The sequence below is a fragment of the Heptranchias perlo genome, chromosome 21 (assembly GCF_035084215.1).
Source record: "Heptranchias perlo isolate sHepPer1 chromosome 21, sHepPer1.hap1, whole genome shotgun sequence".
Taxonomy (NCBI): domain Eukaryota; kingdom Metazoa; phylum Chordata; class Chondrichthyes; order Hexanchiformes; family Hexanchidae; genus Heptranchias; species Heptranchias perlo.
Window position 1 is genome coordinate 14,640,619 of NC_090345.1, and position 24,134 is coordinate 14,664,752.

The 24,134-nt window shown below is 42.0% G+C and overlaps 1 protein-coding gene across 1 annotated transcript in view; it reads left to right on the plus strand.

Moving 5' to 3' along the window:
• Positions 1-24,134, plus strand: part of cacul1 (CDK2 associated cullin domain 1) — a 72,876-nt gene that overhangs the window by 7,259 nt on the left and 41,483 nt on the right. Inside the window, exons 2-3 of the mRNA XM_068002129.1 lie at positions 7,057-7,183; positions 13,275-13,377. Coding sequence (XP_067858230.1) covers positions 7,057-7,183; positions 13,275-13,377 — 230 coding nt within the window. The remainder of the gene's footprint in view (positions 1-7,056; positions 7,184-13,274; positions 13,378-24,134) is intronic.

Consider the following 24,134-nt stretch of genomic DNA (forward strand, 5'->3'; position numbering starts at 1 on the left):
GGACTTTTTTGCTTGAACTAGCAAACAGAAAACCATGCCTCAAAAAAACAGATGTTTGTGGTCGCTTTGATCTGTGTACAGGTTTTATCAGTGTGTATGGAGCTGTCTGAGGGGGTTTAAAAGTGTATCTTGCTGCTTGGTGCCAGGTTGAAATTTGAATGTGATAGTTATAACATATGAAGACTACTCTTTACAGAAAATGTGCCTGTGAAAACTTGCATCTAAATATTAGAGCTACAAATGTACAGTCAGTCAATAAGCTTCTGAAAGACAAAGATAGGCTAACGTTTTGGGTGGGGTCCTTCATCAGATCTGAAACATTAACCTATCTTTCTCTTTCAGATGTGAATTAAGCTACATTTCCAGCACTTTTGCTTTTTTATTTCAGATTACCAACATTGTTTTTGAAGTTTCCTAATATTTGCATGTTGATTTAAGCATTGCATTCCATTTTGGTTCCCATTCCCACCCGCTGCGTTTTGGTGGAGTTCGAATACAGGTACGCCATCTCCTGGAGTGCACTTGAATAGTTCTGTGGAAGTGTGTTAATGGAGGCTCATTAATATTTTAACCAAGACTTGTGCGTAGTTTTTTGTGTGACCATTTTCTGTACAGGAGAACTTTCTGGAACAGTGTGTTTTCAGCCCAACCAGGAAGGAAATGGTACTGGATCTAGTTCTAGGGAATGAAGTGGGGTAGGTGGAGCATGTTTCAGTGGGGGAGCATTTGGGGAACAGTGGTCATAATATCATTAGGTTTCGAATAGTTATGGAAAAGGACAAGGAACAATCAAATGTGAAAATGCTTAACTGGAGGAGGACTAATTTCAGTGAATTAAAAAGGCATCTTGTCCAGGTGGAATGGAATCAAAAATTGTTAGGCAAAACAGTAATTAAACAACGGGAGCCCTCCAAGGAAGAGATGGTTTGGGTACAGAGTGAACACATTCCCATGATGGGGAAAGGAAGGGCAACCAAAGCTAGAGCTCCCTGGATGACTAAAGATATAGAGATTAAAATGAAACAGAAAAAGAAGGCTTATGACAAATGTAAGGTACATAATACAGTAGAGAACCAGGCTGAATACAGGAAGTACAGAGGAGATTTGAAAAAGAGGGGCAAAGAGAGAGTATAAGAATAGATTAGCAGCTAACGTGAAAGGGAACCCAAAAGTCTTTTATAAACATATTAGTAGTAAAAGAGTGGGACCGATTAGGGACAAAAAAGAAGGTCTTCTTGTGGAGGCAGAGGGCATGGCTGAGGTACTAAATGAATACTTTGCATCAGTCTTCATTACAGAAGAGGATGCTGCCATTGTAGCAGTAAAGGAGGAGGTAGTAGTGATATTGGATAGGATAAAAATAGATAAAGAGGAGGTACTTAAAAGATTGGCAGTACTCAGTAGAAAAGTTAGCCAGTCCAAATGGGATGTATCCTAGGTTACTGAGGGAAGTAAGGGGGAAATTGCAGAGTCCCTGGGCACAATCTTTCAATCCTCCTTAGATATGGGGATGGTGCCAGAGGACTGGTGGATTGTAAATGTTACATCCCTGTTGAAAAAGGTGGAGAGTGATAAACCCGGCAATTACAGGCCAGTCAGGCTAATGTCAGTAATGGGGAAACTTTGAGAGACAGTAATTGAGACAAAATTAATTGTCACTTGGAAAAGTATGGACTAATAAATGAAAGTAAGCACGATTTGTTAATGGAAAATCGTGTTTGACTAACTTGATTGAGCTTTTTGATGAAGTAACGGAGAGGATTGATGAGGGTAGTGTGGTTGATAATGTGTATATGGACTTTCAAAAGGCATTTGATAAAGCATCACGTGATAGACTTGTTAGCAAAATTAAAGCCCGTGGGATTAAAGGGATAGTGGCAGCATGGATACGAAATTGGCTAAGGTACAGAAAGCAGAGAGTAGTTGTGAATGGTTGTTTTTCAGATTGGAGGAAAATATACAGTGGTGTTCCCCAAAGGTTCCGTATTAAGACCACTGCACTTTTTGATATATATTAATCACCTAGATTTGGCTATACAGGGTATAATTTCAAAGTGTGAAGATGACACGAAACATGGAAATGCAGTAAACAATATGGAGGATAGTAACAGACTTCAGGAAGAGATAGACAGACTGGTGAAATGGGCAGACACATGGCAGATGAAATTTAACGCAGAGAAGTGTGAAGTGATGCATTTTGGTAGGAAGAATGAGGAGAGGCAATATAAACTAAATGGTACAATTTTAAAGGGATGCAGTAATAAAGTGACCTGGGGTGTATGTACGCAAATCTTTGAAGGTGGCAGGACAAGTTGAGAAGGCTGTTTTAAAAAAAAGCTTAAGGGATCCTGGGCTTTATTTATAGAGGCATAGAGTACAAAAGCAAGGAAGTTATGCTAAACCTTTATAAAACACTGGTTTGGAGTATTGTGTTCAATTCTGGTTACCACACTTTATGAAGGATGTCAAGACCTTAGTGAGGGTGCAGAAGAGATTTACTAGAAATGTAGCAGGGATGAGGGACTTCAGTTATGTGGAGAGACTGGAGAAGCTGGGGTTGTTCTCCTTAGAGCAGAGAAGGTTAAGGGGACATTTGATAGAGGTGTTCAAAGTAAGGAGAAACTGTTTCCAGTGGCAGAAAGGTCGGTAACCAGAGGACACAAATTTAAGGTGATCGGCAAAATTGCAAGAGCCGACATGAGGAAACATTTTTTATGCAGCGAATTGTAATGATCTGGAATGCACTGCCTGAAAGAGTGGTGGAAGCAGATTCAATAGTAACAGTCAAAAGGGAATTGGATAAATACTTGAAGGGAAAAAATTTACAGGGCTATGAGGAAAGAGCAGGGGAATGGGACTAATTGGATAGCTCTCGCAAAGAACCGGCACTTGCACGATGGGCTGAATGGCCTCCTCCTGTGCTGTACCACACTGCACTATGATACTAGCCCTTTTTGTAGAATTCCTGGGGGACACTACAGTCTATCTGAAACTCATTCAGATAGGTCAGATTGGATTAAACTACAATAGAGGTGGCCTGGTTTTTGTTTGCTAATAGCTTGATTTTTGTGTTGGACCTTTTATCTCTGGACAATGTCGGGTTATTTAGAAGATTTTTTTAGGAACAGGAAGATGCTATTGGGCTTTAATGAGCCCAGTTCCTTTTCACAGAACAGCCCTACCCATCCATCTTCCCAAGATATCCCTCAATCCCTTCTCTCTCTCCAGAAACACTTCAAATTCCACAGCTCTACTACCCCTGGGTGAAAAGTTTCACCTTCGTATTGTTGACTCCCCAAAGCCTTTCCACCATCTATAAGGCACAAGTCAGGAGTGTGATGGAATACTCTCCACTTTCCTGGATGAGTGCAGCTCCAACAACACTGGAGAAGCTCGACACCATCCAGGACAAAGCGGCGCGCTTGATTGGCACCTCATCCACCACCCCAAACATTCACTCTCTTCACCACCGGTGCACAGTGGCTGCAGTGTGTACCACCTACAGGATGCACTGCAGTAACTCACCAAGGCTTCTTCGACAGCACCTCCCAAACCTGTGACCTCTACCACTTAGAAGGACAAGGGCAGCAGGCACATGGGTACAACACCACCTGCACATTCCCCTCCAAGTCACACACCATCCTGACTTGGAAATTTATCGCCGTTCCTTCATTGTCATTGGGTCAAAATCCTGGAACTCCCTATCTAACAGCACTTTGGGAGAACCTTCACCACACGGACTGCAGCGGTTCAAGAAGGTGGCTCACCACCACCTTCTCAAGGGCAATTAGGGATGGGTAATAAATGCTGGCCTTGCCAGCGATGCCCACATCCCATGAATGAATTTTTTTTTAAAACTTCCTAATTTTTAATTTGGGTTCCCTGGCTTCTGAACCGTTCACTACAATAGAGGCAGTTCAGAGAAGAACTACAAGTCAAAATTATGAAGAAAGATTGAAAAAACTGCCTGAAAGGGTGGTGCAAGCAGATTGAGTAATAACTTTCAAAAGGGAATTGGATATATACTTGAAAAGGAAAAATTTGCAGGCTACGGGGAAAGAGCAGGAAATTGGGACTAATTGGATAGCTCTTTCAAAGAGCCGGCACAGGCACGATGGGTCGAATGGCCTCCTTCTGTGCTATATGATTCTATGAGGTTGGGGTCATGTGGCAACTGCTGAAAATTGCAATCTATGTGCTAACTTGCAGAACTGTGCTGGCCATTGAATTTCTCCAGTATTTGGAAACCTGGTGCTGACCAGCAGAATTAAGGTAATTTCCTTCCTGCCTATCTTTGTGCGAATTAGTGTGTAAGATATCACATCTAGGTTGAAGTGTCTGAATTAGCTAAATTTGTTACTCTGAATTACAGTATGTAGCTATGTGAATATGATGACTTTCTTGTTGACATACGGACAGTTGACGAGACTCCTCCAGTGGCTGACTGCTTAAACCCAGCATGTGGTGTGACATTAAGCCAAACCGACTGGGAAGGTCTCAATTTTGTCCTTGTTTAATTGATCTCAGCTGAGGTAACGATACAATTGCTATAGTTGGCTTCAGTACCTTTGAGCCAGGGTTACTGCTTATTACTAACCAGTGACCCTTATGGAACTGGGCATATCTGGGCATCTAATGAGAAAAGGATTAAACTTGACGCCTGTGCGCTCACTTTTTAGACTTGTGCATACCATATAGTCAATTGGGAGTGTTACTAATGGGCTGCTGACACATGTTGAGCCAGGGATTTGTGAACAAATGAGTTCATAAATTGCAGTCTAACCTCCATTGTTCACACATTTGCCTCCCTGATTATCTGACCAGAAATTTTGTGGGATAAAGCCTTATGCAAGACATCACCATACTGTACAGTTTGCTAACCCCAATGTGCTCCTGTCTGACATAAATTTAATGTCAAAGCCCAATTTTCAATTCCGTTTACGTTTGTATTGTATTTGTCTTCATTCGTTTGCTAAGAACATTGCAGTATTAAATGTGTGAAACTAAAATTTAGAGACGCTCTGATCCATCAGTTGTCATTATCTATTGGAATAGGGGATGGATTACTGCAATATGGTGGATAGTAGAGATTCCAATGATCAACCATTTAGGGTTCCAACTCATTTTCTGACATAAACAAAAAATGCTGGGAATAATTGAATTTGAGATCTATGCTTTAATCAAAATGTTAGTCTTCAACACTTGTATTTCTTTAAACCGGCAGTAAATGATGTTTCTCTGATTGCATATTTTATTAAAAGCCTTCATGAAACTGTATTATTGATAATCATAATTGATATAACTGGGCCATTCTGTTCAAGGTAGAAACTGATCTGAGGCTTAAGAATCATGTTTACTTAATAACATTTTTCCCCATTTGGCGCCATTTAGCCGTGTCTGTATTTGAGAGTAATGTTTATTTCTAAATGGAGCAATAGATGGATCGTACAAGATTGTCCTTTCTATACAAATATGACCTCTAGACAGTTAGCACAACAAACTGTAACCAGTGGTTTCAGGTTTACTTTCGTGTAGCTCTTATTTTTTAAAAGAAAATCACCCATTGCCAGGTACCTTCTTTGCCAGAGGTCAGTTCTTGACCATCAATACAGTTAGGTGGTCTACTGTTTAAATGGTAATTTTGGGAAATGAATGAGGGTAGCACAGCATGATTAAGCATTTATCTTTCTGTTTTGTTTTCTGACTGACTGTCATTGATCTGGAATTAGCTATATAGGGACCTGTGGTGGCAATCTGCATCCACTCTAGCTCCCCAAGTTGCTGGACTACAAACTCTGCAGCTGTTATTTTCTTACTGTATTATCTTCCAATAAAACCTACGTAATCTCATCAGAAAAATGTTTTAAAACTGTGATGCAGCAAAAATCATGTTTGTGGGAGGGAGTGCTGCTTTGTTTAGGGATATAGGCAGGTTAAGTGAGTGAGCAAGAAGGTGGCAGGTGGAGTATAATGTGAGGTTATTCACTTTGGTAAGATGAATAGAAAAACAGAATATTTTTTAAATGGTGAGAAACTATCAATTGTTGGTGTTCAGAGACACTTGGGTGTCCCCGTATAAGAAACACAGAAAGTTAGCATGCAGGTACAGCAAGCAATTAGGAAAGCAAATGGAATGTTGGCCTTTATTGCAAGGGGGTTGGAGTACAAAAGTAAGGAAGTCTTACTACAATTGTACAGGGCTTTGGTGAGACCTCACCTGGAGTACTGTGTACAGTTCCGGACTCCTTATCTAAGGAAGGATATACGTTCCTTAGAGGCAATGCAGTGAAGGTTCTCTAGATTAATTCCTGGGATGAGAGGGTTGTCCTGTGAAGTGAGGTTGAGTAGAATGGGCCTGTACTCTCTGGAGTTTAGAAGGAGAGGTGATCTAATTGAAACATATAAGATTATGAGGGGACTTGACAGGGTAAATGCTGAGAGGTTGTTTCCCCTGGCTGGAGAGTCTAGAACTAGGGGGCACAGGTGCAGGATAAGGGGTTAGTCATTTAAGACTGAGATGAGGAGGAATTTCTTCACTCAGAGGGTTGTGAATCTTTGGAATTCTCTACCCAAGAGGGCTCTAGATGCTGAGTCGTTGAATATATTCAAGGCTGAGAGAGACAGATTTCTGGACTCTAGGGGAATCAAGAGATGTGGGGATCAGGCAGGAAAGTGGAGTTGAGGGCGAAGATCATCCATGATCTGATTGAATGGCGGAGCAGGCTCGAGGGGGCATGTGGCCTACTTCTGCTCCTATTTCTTATGTTCTTATGTTTGGTTTCTCTTTATGTCAGAACCATAAAAAATGCCTGTTGAATTAGAGATTGTTGGAGTGGTAATGAGTGCATTGCTTTATTATCCTTGCTGTTACTGGAGCCATACCATTCGTGTGTGAGTTTCATGTCTACTGCTGATCCAGATTGCAGTCCTTTTAATTCCTGACTATTCCAAGAACTAGAAAAGATTACAGGAGCATTTCTTGAGACTCTCTTAAATTTCTTTAAGTCTATGTTTAATTTGGTAAATTTGTGTTTTTATTTTTAAATTTCTATTTAGTGATGAACGTTATAACAACTGAGGACTACCAGCGTACTTATTGGCCGAAGCTGGACAGTGCCATTGATCAGCTTTTGACACAGTCTCCTGGAGACTGCATCCCTATTTCTTATGAGCAAATCTACAGGTGAGAGCAAAGACAATTGTAGTAATCAATAATACCACTGTTAAAAGAAATGATCTGAATTTAAGGATTTTACTTTGTGAAAGCCATACTTATATGATGCCTTATTTTACAATGAAGCCCAGACTTTCGAATGTTCACAAATTTGAGTCATTTGTAAGGTTGGGAGACCCATTAATATCTGGCCATCCCAGGAACTTGAAGAGATTACAAAAAAGCTTGCTAAACTAGTTTGCAAATGACCTCAGGGAGGTCATTTCTTGCCTTTTATTTGCTCTTGAGATTTTTTAAAAATTATTTGCCCTCCTGTGTCACCCTCTGGTATATTCCTTCACCTCATTTTATTGCAATATTTAAACCAGATTGACATACTTTGGTTGTTGTGTTGTTTTTCCTGATTCTGGATTGGTTCAAACAGTTCCAGACTTGTTTTTATATAAGCCACTGCTCCCTCTTCTAGTCTGTTCTCAAAAACATTATGGGGTTATTAAGGTAAAAGTACAGTTTTTGTGTTGAAAGCAATGTACGTTTTGATAGGAATAAACCACGTACATACAGTACACCGAGTTTGTGCAATTTATGTTTACAATAGCAGCTATGCTTTTATTTCCTGTTTCAGGACAGACACCTCCTTCTCCATGCCCTTTGGCAGGAATACCATTTTGTTCAATTTACTTCCAATAGCCAGGCCTAAGTTTAGATGGGTGGAGCCCCTGCCTGTTCCTCCCTACTCCTTCCCCCCCTTTTTTTTTAGTACACTTGATCAGCTATTGAACATGTTGCTACTAGCTCCATCCCTTGCTGAGGAGAAAACCGATGTATGGGGAAGATTCAGACAAGATGGATTCTGGGTGGGGTGGGGGGGGGTGGGGTTATGTTTGTTTCTTCTTTAAACTGAGGTGTTACTATTCAGAATAGGATTCGCAATGTAAAAACAAAAACTATCCTCACTTATTACAAAATTATTAAACTTATCTATAGCATAGCTATTTATTAACATTTTGCGATTACAATTTGACTTAACAGTATTTTGCATTGGAAGCCTGTACTTCTCCAAGAAGCCTAGAGCTTGAGTTCAGTGAACTTCTTGTCACTGTCCTCTGAATAGAGTCAACAACGTAGCATGCTACAATCCCCAGCATGCCTACATGTGCCAACAGCACCAAGACTTTTTTTATACTCAATAGCAAGGCAGGCCATTTGCAGACCGTGTCAGGACTTGCTAAGTCCTGTGCCCTCCTCCAATTCTATGTATTGATGAATAACTACTGCTGACAAGCTGCTTTTTGTGCGCCAGGAAAACTATTTTTAGGATCAATAGTTTTGATGTTTTATACAAAAAAAATTCCAGTTTAGCAGAAACCCGTCAAAGTTTTCCCAGGTAACTTTCCTTTTGGAAGAAAACAAACAAAAATAATGTTAGTTACTATATTCAAGGGATTGCTTATTTGGTAAATATAGCATGCTATGTGTTGAGAAATGAAGCTTTGCACATTGAAATTCCTTAAACCTGATAATTTATAATGTTCTAAATGGTTAGACGAGCTACATATCTTTTATTTGGAATTCAGAAGCAGATAGCAAAAAAATAATTATATGAACAGTGGAAATTCTGGAAAGACTGTGACATTATTTAAGATTGGAGGGAAATTCTGAGAAAGTCTTGAATTAAAACCTGTTTGTTTAAGCAGAACCTTTTAATAACTCTCAGTATTGCTGCAGAGATATTTGGTAAATATTGAAAAATAGAAGAATTCTGATTTGACATTCGAGGTAAAGTATTGCTTCCCTCTGGTGAAATGGGCAGAGGTTTATCTATTTGTGTGATAATGGCATGCCAGAAATTATTTATTTATTTACCTGCTTGCAGTGGGTAAGAATACTTTCCAAGAACCAGAGATTATGCCCTGAGTCATGCATTTGTTTGCCACGTTTCAGATGTCAGACTTCAAAGTGTAAACGGCATTAAAAAAAAGAGAGAGAGGCCATTATTTTGCACTGGTTTCTTCTGACCTGGATCTGGGAATTTCTGTGTGTGTGTCAATCTGCAAACTTCCCACACCAATAGCAATTAACTTCAAAATGTCCCAATTTACAGCAGTTAGACTTCCTGGCCTTGAAGAGACAGTTGTAAACAATTTTACAACACCAAGTTACAGTCGAACAATTTTATTTGAAAATCACAAGCTTTCGGAGGCTTCCTCCTTCCTCAGGTGAATGTGGAAATGAAATCCTCGAACCTTTCGCATTTATAAATCACAGAACAATACCTGGTGATTACAGACAGTCTTTCCAACTGCCCGTTGCCAAGGCAATCAAAGTGTTCAGACAGAGAGGTGTTACCTACAGGGCCACCGAATATACAAACAACCAAAAAAAAAACAGAGAGAGAGGCAGAAACATAGAAACATCCGGAAGGAAGAGAAAGACAGCAAATGACCCGTTATATTAAAAACAGATAACTTTTGTTCGCTGGTGGGGTTACGTGTAGCGTGACATGAACCCAAGATCCCGGTTGAGGCCGTCCTCATGGGTGCGGAACTTGGCTATCAATTTCTGCTCGACGATTTTGCGTTGTCGTGTGTCTTGAAGGCCGCCTTGGAGTACGCTTACCCGAAGGTCGGTGGCTGAATGTCCTTAACTGCTGAAGTGTTCCCCGACTGGGAGGGAACCCTCCTGTCTGGCGATTGTTGCGCGGTGTCCGTTCATCCGTTGTCACAGCGTCTGCATGGTCTCGCCAATGTACCATGCTCTGGGGCATCCTTTCCTGCAACGTATGATTGCCTTGGCAACGGGCAGTTGGAAAGACTATCTGTAATCACCAGGTATTGTTCTGTGATTTATAAATGCGAAAGGTTCGAGGATTTCATTTCCACATTCACCTGAGGAAGGAGGAAGCCTCCGAAAGCTTGTGATTTTCAAATAAAATTGTTGGACTATAACTTGGTGTTGTAAAATTGTTTACAGTTGTCAACCCCAGTCCATCACCGGCATCTCCACATCATGGCTACCATTGAAGAGACAGGGCAGGTTAAGGATAGCTGCATCTTAGCATCAAATAATATATTGTGTGTTACATGGTATAACTCTCTTGATATAATACAGAGCCTCATCCTAGTTACTGAGAGCAGTGACATGGGAGATCTGCTATTAAATAATACTAGTATTTATATACTACCTTATCATGTCAAAATACTTGTGTTTCACATAATGTATTACTTTGAGAATTACTCCAACAAGTGTGAGGAGCTCCTGGCCTTTTTTGACACTAGGATTGAAACCATCCATTCAGTTGCCTTCCTGGCCTTGCAGTGTTACCTCTGGAGTTCCCCAAGGATCTGTTCTTGGTCCCCTAATATTTCTCATTTACAAACTGCCCTGCGGCATGACGTCAGGTTCCACATGCACGCAGATAACACCCAGCTGTACCAACCATCCCTCTCGACCCTCTGCTGCTTTTATGTTGTCAGACACCCAGCCTAGATGGGCAGCAATTTCCTCCAATTAAACGTTGGGAAGACAGAAGCCATTGTCTTCAGCCCCTGCGTTCAAACTGCGTTCCCTTGTCACTGATTCCATCCCCCTCCCTGGCCACTGTGTCTTGCTGAACTAGACTGCTTGCAGCCTCGGCATCCTATTTGATCCTAACCTGAGCTTCCGACCCCAGATCCTCTCCATCACAAAGACCACCACCTCCAAAACATTGCCTGTTTCCGCCCCTGCATCAGCTTATCTGCTGCTGAAACCTTCATCTACGCTTTTGTTACCTGCAGACTCGACTATTCCAATGCTTTCTTGGCTGACCTCCCATCTGCCACCTCCATAATCTTCAGCTCATCCAAAACTCTGCAGCCCGAATCCTAACCCGCATCAGCCCTGTGTACACGCTGACCTACATTGGCTCCTGTCCACCAACGCCTTGATTTTAAAATTCTCATCCTCATGTTCAAATCCCTCTATAGCCTCACATCTCCCGATCTCTATAACCTTCTCCAGCCCTGCAACCCCCCAAAAAGTCTGCGTTCCCCCAACTCTGACCTTTTGTGAATCCCCCCACTCCCTTCGCCCTGCCATTGGTGGCCATGCCTCGGCATCCTATTTGATCCTAACCTGAGCTTCCGACCCCATCTAGGCCTTAAGCTCTGGAATTCCTTCCGTAAACCTCTCTGGCTCCACCTCTGTTTGTCCTCCTTTAAGACCCTCCTTCAAACCTACTTATTTAACCAAGCTTTTAGTCGCCCGTCCTAATATCTCTCTCTTTGACTTGATGTCAGTTTTTGTCTGATTATGCTCCTGTGAAGTGCCTTGGGACATTTTCCTACATTAAAGCTGCTTTATAAATGCAGGTTGTTATAGAGTGCTGCGACCATTGTTATGTAGACAGATTATTAAATATAGTATTTATTTTAAGATGTGTTGAAAGGTTTATATGTGCTGACTGTTAATTACCAATATTCAACTTTTGACTTTCATACTGTATAATATCACAGTCATGCACTTGTTCAGTTTGGATGCTATTGTCTAATACTGACATGGAGTATACAGATGATATCTATCATTTTTTGTGAGAGGGAACCATTCTTATGCAATGCAAGTGGGAATGCATTTATAACCTTAATCACTTTTGGGGGTTGAGAAGACTAGTATAAAGCACTCATACTTCTTGCAGTTTGACAACTTCTGAAGCCCTAGAAGCGATTTCTGCCTTGTAATCTGTTCTCTAACCAGTTTTCCAGCTTTCCCATATGGCTTTAATGCGCCAGTGTGAAATTCCAGTATGTTTAAGGTTTGGTTTTGTTACTATTTAACTATATATTATGTTTATTTGTACTTTTGCCTATTCAGAATATAGAAAGAGTTATGGGTGCTAGGGTGATGCAGTGGGTTAGACACTGCTGGCATTTCACCTCTGGGAGCTGTGATGTAAAGGTTCTGAAATGAGTTTGACAGTTTCAGTCCAGTTCTTTGTACTGTGGGTCCACACCCACTAAACTGCTTCTAATTTGTGACTTATTGGGACTAAATTGTCAATCTCACTTTAAACGGGCCACAGGGAGACAGATGTGGAATAGGAACGTCAGACTGTTGCAGTAAGAGATACTGTTCTGAGATTGGTATTCAATCCCCATGTGCAATGCCATGGGAGACCAGTTAGTATCCATAAATTAGCCAATTATACTGAATCATGGTATAAATCTGAAACCACAACCTGGAACCTAGGTTAACTATGAGCAATGCCACAGGAGATGTACTAATATCGAATGAATGTAGACAATTGCAATGCACCAAAATTTTACAGATAAGTGGAAATGAATTGAATCAACGATCCAAAGGGCTAACCCTCTGAGCTCACCAAATAGATCCTTTAGATTGGATTGACAGTCATCTCGGAGCCTGTTATATTCCTACAGCTTTCTCCTGGCCTTACAGTAAGTACCAAGTTCTGTTGAATGTGCAGAACTGCTGCTCTTTGTAAGGATATCATTGACATGAGATCATGAGACCATTCTTGATTTATGCAAGTTACTTGCTCTTCCAGACTTGATGGCAATTACAGAACGTATTACAATGTATTGTGCTGAATAGGGTGAGTAACGTCTTTTTGCAGAATGGGACATTTTTCCACTTGTCTCACCCATTGTCAGTATCACGCAATCTCCAGTAAAGAGTAGAACAGATAGATACAGAGCAAAGCTTACTACACTGCCTCAACAATGTTCTTTAACCCTAGCTTTAGTAGACCACTCCTAGCAATGACTCCCACATCCATTCTACCATTGGTTTCTCAGAGTGAGATTGCCAGATTATTTTCAGATGGGGCCAATTTTGTGCTGTGGACTCATGCTGACTAGTAAGTGGATTGAGTCCAATGCAACTCACTCTGTAGAAGCTCATTCTAGTTTGGAGTCAAGCCCAGTTATCCAAGGGGAAAGGACTTTGCTCTAAGCAGTTGTATCCCTTGGTCAATACAACAGGTTTACAGTACTTTGTTTGCCCTCTGCTGAACTGATGTGCGTATAGAGGAATGCTGCAATGTTTAATGAGCCATGCTAAGGCTAAAAGATAGATTATGATTCTTTTTCTTTATTTTTAGCTGTGTTTACAAGTGTGTGTGCCAGCAACATTCAGAGCAGATGTACTGTGACCTCATCACAAAGATAACCAGTCACTTAAGACGAGTCTCAGAGGAGCTGCAGGTACATATTATTCTGGATATGTTTATTGTTTTCCTTGAGCACCTGATATCTACATTTTGTACGAGATTAGTCTTGCACAGTGAAAATGGTGGTTGTTATAATAATAAATCAGTACAGTCACTATCCTGTTTAGAATGTGAGACCAGGGACATTTCATATGATGATGCACCCAGTTAGATATGCTGAGCGTTGTACCAGTGTGATGTTTCCATTTCCAGTACTCACCATTCTCATCTCACCGTGATATTGCTAGTTGGAGGTTGTATTGGATCCAATATCCGACAGTATCTAATCTTTGCTCGTCAGCAATCATTATTGCAAATGCTAAATGCTGTGTTCTAAATTTGTTCAGGCGTTATGCTGAGACCAACTTGGAGACTGTGAAATATAAACTTTGCCAATCCACTGCTGTATCGTGCCTTCTGCTCTTGTCTGCAACTACAGTTCCTGCATTTGTACCTTTAACACCAAAATAAGTAGGAATTGCTGATGCGCTCGGACACACAGTTACCTATGCACACATGTATAGAATGTGCATGTGCCGAAAAAAAATAGTGCATACAGCTGACTTCATGTAAGCCACAATTTAAATGAATTATCTTGCTCAGTGTGTTTGTGTAGATTTGATTACTAGGACCTTATTTTGGTATTGTGTATGGTGTAGATGTGAAGCTTTCTTTTGAGTCTTATTCAATGTCCACTGGCTTAAGATTCACTTAAAAAGTCAGTACGTGCATGAGCCTTGTTGTGCAGTGGAGACCTCAATCACTTCTACATTTCTGCAGTATACCTGCAGAGTGATGCTGAAGTGGGGACCTGAAATCTCTGTGCATTGCCTTCCTGTTTTACTTCTGAATCATGCTGCTGATGATTGTGGATCTCTTGGCTGGGTTATTAGGACAGAAGGTGCTTGTTTACCATGTCTTTTACCTCTAATCATGCGACCCGAGAAAGTCGCTTCACCAATGCTGTTGGAATGCCAGAGAGCTGGTAGTTTTAATTTGTAGTTATGTCATCAACACTATGAGCTTCCCATCAATGTAACATCATCAGTGTAAAACTATCTTTTCATCCCATCAGGCAATATAGAGTTTGATCCTGTTGCTCAAAGGTTATGATCCACTTTGCTACTTGCTCCCTGTTTGACATGTCACTTTAAAGGCCCTCCACTTTACCACAGGAAGATGAGAGAGTGCCGTGTAGTGGCATCGGTTTAGTGCAACAATAACAATCTGCCATGGGGAGTGTTTAAATTTGATATAGGAAGTTTTTAATGTAAATATTTTTCTTTTCTAAATTATTTCTTTTACTGCTTTGTTTCCCCTTTGGAGTTTTCCCAAGCAGAGTACCTGATCCGGCTAAATTTGTTATGGCCCGAGGAGTGTCCTAAATTGGTCCTCGGGCCTCATTATAATAGTTGGGATGCATTGCTGGTGCCTGTCGCACCTCCAGAGGCCGCTCACCCCCCTGACCCGATCCAATTTGGGCCGCTTGCCTGGCTGGGAGTAGCCCATGGGCAAGTCCTGGGGTGAGTGGAGAAGAGCAGGAGAGGAGCGAAGCATGTGCTGACGACAGCCCGCAGTAGTGCTCCTCCCGGCTCCACAGCAAGGTAATTATGAAAAAAACTACATATGTTTTCGGTAGTGGTCTCCAGCAGTCCCTTTAAGGACTGCTGGTTAAGCCCCTTGTAGACCAGGCAGTACTGAGTGGAGCAAGCCCAGCAGGAAACTCAACAAGGGACTAATTTTGTGGATGGGTCCTGAAACGGGCATAGGACCCTTATTTCCATATTGAAATGCGGCCTGCGCTTGTTTCAGGTGACGTCAGGGCTGCCTAAAAAAAAAAGGCCGTGACAAATTTAGCAGTGGCCCAGGCACACACACATCGGACACGGGCCTTCCCATCGCTAAATCTGTCATTGCTGCATCTGTAAAATGGTTGCAACAATGTTGAACTTAGACCCCAAATTCTTTTACATTTCATATTACATCTGCAAATTGGTTTCTCTGTGTCTAAAATTAAACAGCAGAATTGGACACAGGTATGCAACTTCATTGCATATTTGGAATAAGGAAATGCTGGTTACAGAACAGGAAAGTCCCAGATTTTATTTCTGACCTGTGTTTAATTGACTGTTCTCAATTGGAGCAGCAGTGAGGGCACATAATTGGCATCAGCATCTTCAGGCTAAGGAGAAGATTGGCTAGCATTTCTATTGCATGACTCCTACTGGGAAAGCATGTTGGGCAAGCACTGGATTGGGTTTGGCAATCCAAGGAGCCAGATAGCCAAACCCAGAGGACAGGATTGATGTCAGCTTGGCGTGGGTAGTAGCACTCTTGCCTTTTGAGTCAGAACATTGTGGGTTTAGGTTCCACTCCAGGATTTGAGCATATAATCTGGGTTGACTCTTCAGTGCGGCACTAAGAGAGTGCTAGGTTGTTGGAGATGCCAGCATTTGGATGAGTTGCTAAACCGAGGCCTGTTCAGGTGGACATTCAGGATTCCATGGCACTTTTCAAAGGGATCTCTGCCGATGTCTTGGTCAGTGTTCCTCCTTCAAATATTACCACTAAACCAAATTAACCATTTTCAACCTTTCTCGTAACCAAATTGATTTAATTGCTTGTGTGCAAAATGGCTGCTGCTTTCACCAAATAGCAACAGTAACTGCATTTCAGAGTAATTCATTGTATGAGATGCATTTTGGAATATGCTGAAAGACATGATAAGGCACCATAAAAATGCAAAACTCTTTATTTTCCTCTGAAAAGTGACTGGTGTCTGGGGAAGGATAGGATAAAGGTTGCTTTCTGCACTTAACAAGTTACCGCTTAATACTTCTGTTAGTACCTCTTAAAATAGGGTCCAAGGATTTTTAGTGAAACACATTAAGCATTCATGCTATAATGTCGCAGGGCGCAATTTCATCCCACATGTTACGAGAATGTCTTTAAGCTGCTTGGGAGAGTATTTATATGGTTAAGATGTAGTCATTGAATTCTTTAAGGATAACTTCAGTGCTGGTTGCATTGCTTTAATGATTACCTATATAGCTGCTTTAGTTACATACAATAAATATAGTTTCTCTTTTTATTTATGGTAAATGTATGCAGGACCTCGTAGTACATTTCAGTTCTCCCAATGGAACATTTAGCAGGATCATTCATGACATAAGGATGGGGATTTGCTGCTGAGGAACCTGTTCATAAAATTTACCTTCTGTTGCGATTCATTTCAGTTTTTGTTGTAAGAATGTTTATCTTTGCTTCAAAATTGATCCTGTTCCAGCAGTATTCATACATTTTAGGGTAATATATTTGACAGCACTAAAGGGCAGAGGAGGTAGTCCATTATAGTATATTAGATAACCATCAAGCAAAATTTCAAAGCTGCATTTTAAAACTCCTGGGAAGTGATTTTAGAAGGATTATTGTGTTGTTCATACAACTCAGATTGTGCAGCTTCTGTTGGTGCAACTGTCTTGTAAAGTGCTTAAAGTCCATATAAATCCTCTTGCGTCTGAGGTTTAGGGGTGGGGGAAAGTACTTGAAGATTGCTATACAGATAAAGGATCCAAGGTCAATAATGAAGATGAAGGCATGTGCATATGGAGATTTTTGCCATACCAATGAAGTTGAATACTAAAACAATTAGTCTGTCCTGTAATTCACCATAAGAGGAGTATTACCGAGAGATGGTCAGGGAGGACCAAACACAAGTATTTTCTTATAAAGTAAGCTAATGGAATTCTAGAATTGTAACAGCATTTGTTTGGAACAATCCTTTTTTCCTTTAAATTGTCTAGGCTTGCATTGCCTATACCTATTGTGATTGTGCCTACTTTTATTCTGCACTGTACTTGCAAATGTTTTCTTTATAATTAAGAACATTTTAGTAACATTTATATAGTGCACATTGGTTAATGGCTTCTAATAACTAGCAGATAAATTCTGATTCAAGTTGTCTGATGTGTACTGCAGTTGGCACTGAGGAAGGATCTTTGGAGAAATGCATTTTTTAATGCACTGGCTTTGTCACTAAGTCTTCCAGTAAGAATTTTTAGCCAGTAGGTGTCAGTATAGTCTGAAGTAAAATGAGTTTGTGTTGGGACACCAGCAGTTCCCACTGAGTGCTTACACAGGGTTTTTTTAAATTCCCTGCTTATGTTCACTCCCCCTCTTGCCTCCTGAAAGTGATAATTTATGATTGACTGAGTTCCACAAGTGGCTCTTTATTCCATATCCAAGTGGGCATTCTTCATGTATGAACCTGGACACTGGGTGTGGGTAGGTCATTTGACTTTGGAGGCCATCAGATTTGATCCTGTGCTCGCCCTTCCACATGCACACTTCCAGCAGTGGCTAACGATCAGCGGTGAGGATCCTGTTTCAACCCCAACACAGGGATATTAAGGCCAGTTATGTACTGCTATCCCAGATGTGTGGCTTAGTGCCACAACACATAGTGAATTTGACCTAATCTGCCACCTGGGTGCCTTACCTGCTATAGTTCATTTACGAACTCTCCATAGTATTAAATAAGAGCAATAGTAACACTGCACTGATGCAGTGTCAAGTACAGAAATTTAGCGGGGAAAACTCTAAGATCAAAATAGGTTTCATTAACTTTGGAACTAACACATTGAGTATGATCCCTCCAACTGAAAGACATTAACTTTGAGTAGGTTTTTTATATATTTCTATATTTATATTTTTATATATCAAAACATTGGGAATACACAAAAGCATCACTAAAAGCCAATAACACAGGCTTGGTATATCACTAATCTTGAATTGTACTGCACACACAGTTTGTAGTAAAAACATGATGAATCTTTTGGTAACCTGTCTTCTGCCTCAATTCCTCACGTGTTTGTTGAGTTCTGGTTTAAAGCTGGTTGCAAACTGGACACTTTAAATAAAAGTTGTTTTAAAATATAACGGCAGCTGTTTCATTAAAACATAAGAAATGGAAGCATGAGTAGGCCAAACGGCCCCTCAAGCCTACTCCGCCATTCAGTAAGATCATGGCTGATCTTCTACTTCAACTCCACTTTCCTGCCCTATCTCCATATCCCTTGATTCCCTTGGTGTCCAAAAATCTATCGATCTCAGTCTTGAATATACTCAACAACTGAGCATTCACTGCCCTCTGGGGTAGAGAATTCCAAAGATACATAACCTTCTGAAATTTTTCCTCATCTTGGTCCTAAATAGCCGACCCCTTATCTTGAGACTATGATCTCTAGCTCTAGACTCTCCCCGGTGGGGAAACAGCCTCTCAGCTTCTACCCTGTCAGCCCTCTATGAATTTTATACGTTTCAATGAAAGCACCTCTCATTCTTTTAAACTCCAGAGAATATAGGCCCGTTGTACTCAAACTGTCCTCATAGGACAACCCTCTCATCACAGGAATCAATCTAGTGAACCTGTGTTGCACCCCCTCTAAGGCAAGTATATCCTTCCTTAGATAAGGAGACCAAAACTGTACACAGTACTTCAGATGTGGTCTCACCAGAGCCCTATATTTGCAGCAAGACCTCCTGACTCCTACTCCAACCCCCTTGCAATAAAGGCTAACATTCCATTTGCCCTCCTAATTGCTTGATGTACGTGCATGTTAACTTTCTGAGATTCGTGTACAAGGACACCCAAATCCCTCTGAATACCAACATTTCTTAGTCTCTCACTTTAAAAAAAAAAATATTATGTTTTCCTATTCTTCCTACCAAAGTGGATAATTTCATATTTCCCCACATTATACTCCATCTGCCACCTTCTCGCCCACGCACTTAACCTGTCTGTATCCTTTTGCAGCCTCTTTGCGTCCTCTTCACAGCTTACTTTCCCACCTAGCTTTGTATTGTCAGCACACTTGGATGCATTACACTCGGTCCCCTCATCTAAGTCATTGATATATATTGTAAACAGTTGAGGCGCAAGCACTGATCCTTGTGGCACTCCACTAGTTACAACCTGCCAACCCGAAAATGACCCGTTTACTCCTACTTTGTTTTCTGTCCATTAACCAATCCTCAATCCATGCTAATATATTACACCCAATCCCATGAGCCCTAATCTTGTGTAACATCCTCTTGTGTGGCACCTTATCGAATGCCTTTTGAAAATCCAAATATACTACATCCGCTGGTTCCCCCTTTTCTACCCTGCTAATTACACCCTCAAAAAACTCTAATAGATTTGTCAAACATAATTTCCCTTTCATAAAAACGTGTTGACTCTGCCTAACCATCTAATGATTTTCTAAGTACCCTGTTACTACGTCCTTAATAATAGATTCTAGGATTTTCCCTACTATTGATGTCAGGCTAACTGGCCTATAGTTCCCTGTTTTCTCTCTTTCCCCCCCCCCCCCCTTTCTTGAATAGTGGGGTTAAATTTGCTACCTTCCAATCCATGGGGACCGTTCTAGAATCTAGGGAATTCTGGAAGATCAAAACCGATGCATCCACTATCTCTGCAGCGACCTCTTTTAAAACTCTATGATGTAGGCCATCAGGTCCAGGGGATTTGTTGGCTTTTAGTCCCATTAATTTCTCCAGTACTTTTTCTTTACTAATCTTAATTACTTTAAGTTCCTCATTAGACCCTTGGTTCTCCACTATTTCCGGTATGTTTTTTGTCTTCTACTCTGAAGCCGGATACAAAATATTTGTTTAACATCTGTGCCATTTCCTTATCCCCATTATAATTTGTCCTGTCTCTGCTTCTAAGGGACTCACATTTACTTTCGCTAATCTCTTCCTTTTTACATACTTGTAGCTCTTACAATCTGTTTTTATATTTCTTGCTAGTTTACTCTCGTATTCAATTTTCTCCCTCTTTATTAATTTCTTGGTCATCCTTTGCTGATTTCTAAAACCCTCCCAATCCTCAGGCTTACTACTCTTTTTGGCAACATTGTAAGCCTCTTTTACTTTAATACTATCCTTCATTTCTTTATAGTTAGTCACGGTTAGATCACTTTTCCCTTGGAGTTCTTATTCCTCAAGGGAATTATGAATTATTTCTTTAAATGTTCGCCATTGCTTATCTACCATCATATCTTTTTTCCTAATCTACCTTAGCCAACTCACCCCTCATACCTACGTAATTGGCTTTGTTTAAATTTAAGACCCTAGTTTCGAACTTAACTACATCGCTCTCAAACTCAATATGAAATTCTATCATATTATGATCACTCTCCTCCCCAGAAGATCATTAACGATAAGATTACTAATTAACCCTGTCTCATTACACAATACTAGATCTAAAATAGCCTGTTCCCTAGTTGGTTCCTTGACATATTGTCCTAGAAAACTGCCTCGAATGCATTACATGAACTCTTCCTCCAAACTACTTTTGCCAATTTGGTTTGCCCAGTCTATGTGAAAATTAAAATCTCCCATGATTATTGCATTACCCGTGTCACATGCTCCTCTAATTTCCTGATTTATACTCAGTCTAACACTATAACTACTGTTAGGGGGCCTACAAACTACTCCCACCAGTGTTTTCTGCCCCTTGTTATTACTTAGCTCCTCCAAGACTGATTGTACAAACTGATATTTAGTTTCCAACCTTGGTCACCCTGCAGCCATGTTTCAGTAATGGCGAATAGATCAAACCCATTTATCTCTCTTTGTGCCATTAGTTCATCTATCTTGTTACGAATGCTTCGTGCATTCAGATATAGCGCCTTTAATTTTAACATTTTACTGTTTTTCCCTGATGTGACCTTAGTCACTAATGCCCGATTACCTTTGTTAACTCTGTTCCTTCCTGACACATTCTGCATGTTTTTCCCCAAATTGCTATTCTGCTCTACAGCCTTGACTTGAATCATAGAAAGGTTACAGCATGGAAGGAGGCCATTCGGCCCATCGAGTCCACACCGGCCGAATGCAAGAGCAATCCAGCTGGGTCCCACTCCCCCGCCCTATCCCCATAGCTCTGCAAATGTTTTCCTTTCAAGCACTTATCCAGTTTCCTTTTGAAGGCCATGATTGAATCTACCTCCACCACCCACTCGGGCAGTGCATTCCAGATCCTAAACACTCGCTGTGTAAAAAAGCTTTTCCTCATGTCACCTTTTGGCTCTTTTGCCAATCACCTTAAATCTATGCCCTCTGGTTCTTGACCCTTCTACCAACGTCTCTCAAATCTGTCTAGACCCTTCATGATTTTGAATACCTCTATCAAATCTCCTCGCAGCCTTCCCTGTCCCAAGACTTTTCTCTTTAGATTTAAAAAATTTACCCTTACCTGAACCCTCCCCCCTCAGAATCATACCTTTCAGCCAATGTCCCAGACTCTTCCATCACCATCCCTGGGTATGTCCTGTCCCACCGGCAGGACAGACCCACCAGAGGTGGCGGTACAGTGATATACAGTCAGGAGGGAGTAGCCCTGGGAGTCCTCAACATTGACTCTGGACCCCATGAAATCTCATGGCATCAGGTCAAACATGGGCAAGGAAACCTCCTGCTGATTACCACCTACCGTCCTCCCTCAGCTGATGAATCAGTCCTCCTCCATGTTGAACACCACTTGGAGGAAGCACTGAGGGTAGCAAGGGCACAGAATATACTCTGGGTGGGGGACTTCAATGTCCATCACCAAGAGTGGCTCGGTAGCACCACTACTGACCGAGCTGGCCGAGTCCTGAAGGACACAACTGCTAGACTGGGCCTGCAGCAGGTGGTGAGCGAACCAACACGAGGGAAAAACTTACTTGACCTCGTCCTCACCAATCTACCTGTCGCAAATGCATCTGTCCATGACAGTATTGGTAGGAGTGAGCACCGCACAGTCCTCGTGGAGATGAAGTCCCGTCTTAGCACTGAGGACACCATCCAACGTGTTGTGTGGCATTACCACCGTGCCAAATGGGATAGATTCAGAACAGATCTAGCAGCTCAAAACTGGGCATCCATGAGCAGCAGCAGAATTGTATTCCACCACAATCTGTAACCTCATGGCCCGGCATATTCCTCACTCTACCATTACCAACAAGCCAGGGGATCAACCCTGGTTCAATGAGGAGTGTAGAAGAGCATGCCAGGAGCAGCACCAGGCGTACCTAAAAATGAGGTGCCAACCTGGTGAAGCTACAACTCAGGACTACATGCATGCTAAACAGCGGAAGCAACATGCTATAGACAGAGCTAAGCGATTCCACAACCAACGGATCAGATCAAAGCTCTGCAGTCCTGCCACATCCAGTTGTGAATGGTGGTGGACAATTAAACAACTAACGGGAGGAGGAGGCTCTGCAAACATCCCCATCCTCAATGATGGCAGAGTCCAGCATGTGAGTGCAAAAGACAAGGCTGAAGCGTTTGCAACCATCTTCAGCCAGAAGTGCTGAGTGGATGATCCATCTCGGCCTCCTCCCGATATCCCTTCCATTACAGAAGCCAGTCTTCAGCCAATTCGATTCACTCCACGTGATATCAAGAAACGGCTGAGTGCACTGGATACAGCAAAGGCTATGGGCCCTGACAACATCCCGGCTGTAGTGCTGAATACTTGTGCTCCAGAACTGGCCGCGCCTCTAGATAAACTGTTCCAGTACTGCTACAACACTGGCATCTACCCGACAATGTGGAAAATTGCCCAGGTATGTCCTGTCCACAAAAAGCAGGACAAATCCAATCCGGCCAATTACCGCCCCATCAGTCTACTCTCAATCATCAGCAAAGTGATGGAAGGTGTCGTCGACAGTGCTATCAAGCGGCACTTACTCAGCAATAACCTGCTGACCAATGCTCAGTTTGGGTTCTGTCAGGACCACTCGGCTCCAGACATCATTACAGCCTTGGTCCAAATGTGGACAAAAGAGCTGAATTCCAGAGGTGAGGTGAGAGTGACTGCCCTTGACATCAAGGCAGCATTTGACCGAGTGTGGCACCAAGGAGCCCTAGTAAAATTGAAGTCAATGGGAATCAGGGGGAAAACTCTCCCGTGGCTGGAGTCATACCTAGCACAAAGGAAGATGGTAGTGGTTGTTGGAGGCCAATCATCTCAGCCCCAGGGCATTGCTGCAGGAGTTCCACAGGGCAGTGTCCTAGGCCCAACCATCTTCAGCTACTTCATCAATGACCTTCCCTCCATCATAAGGTCAGAAATGAGGATGCTCGCTGATGATTGCACAGTGTTCAGTTCCATTCGCAACCCCTCAGATGATGAAACAATCTGTGCCCGCACGCAGCAAGACCTGGACGACATCCAGGCTTTGGCTGATAAGTGGCAAGTAACATTTGCACCAGACAAGTGCCAGGCAATGACCATCTCCAACAAGAGAGAGTCTAACCACCTCCCCATGACATTCAATGGCATTACCATCGCCGAATCCCCCACCATCAACTTCCTAGGGGTCACCATTGACCAGAAACTTAACTGGACCAGCCATATAAATACTGTGGCTACAAGAGCAGGTCGGAGGCTAGTTATTCTGTGGCGAGTGACTCACCTCCTTACTCCCCAAAGCCTTCCCACCCTCTGCAAGGCACAAGTCAGGAGTGTGATGGAATCCTCTCCACTTGTCTGGATGCGTGCAGCTCCAACAATGCTCAAGAAGCTCGACACCATCCAGGACAAAGCAGCCCGCTTGATTGGCACCCCATCCACCGCCCTAAACATTCACTTCCTTCACCACCGGCGCACTGGCTGCAGTGTGTACCATCCACAGGATGCACTGCAGCAACTCGCCAAGGCTTCTTTGACAGCACCTCCCAAACCCGCAACCTCTA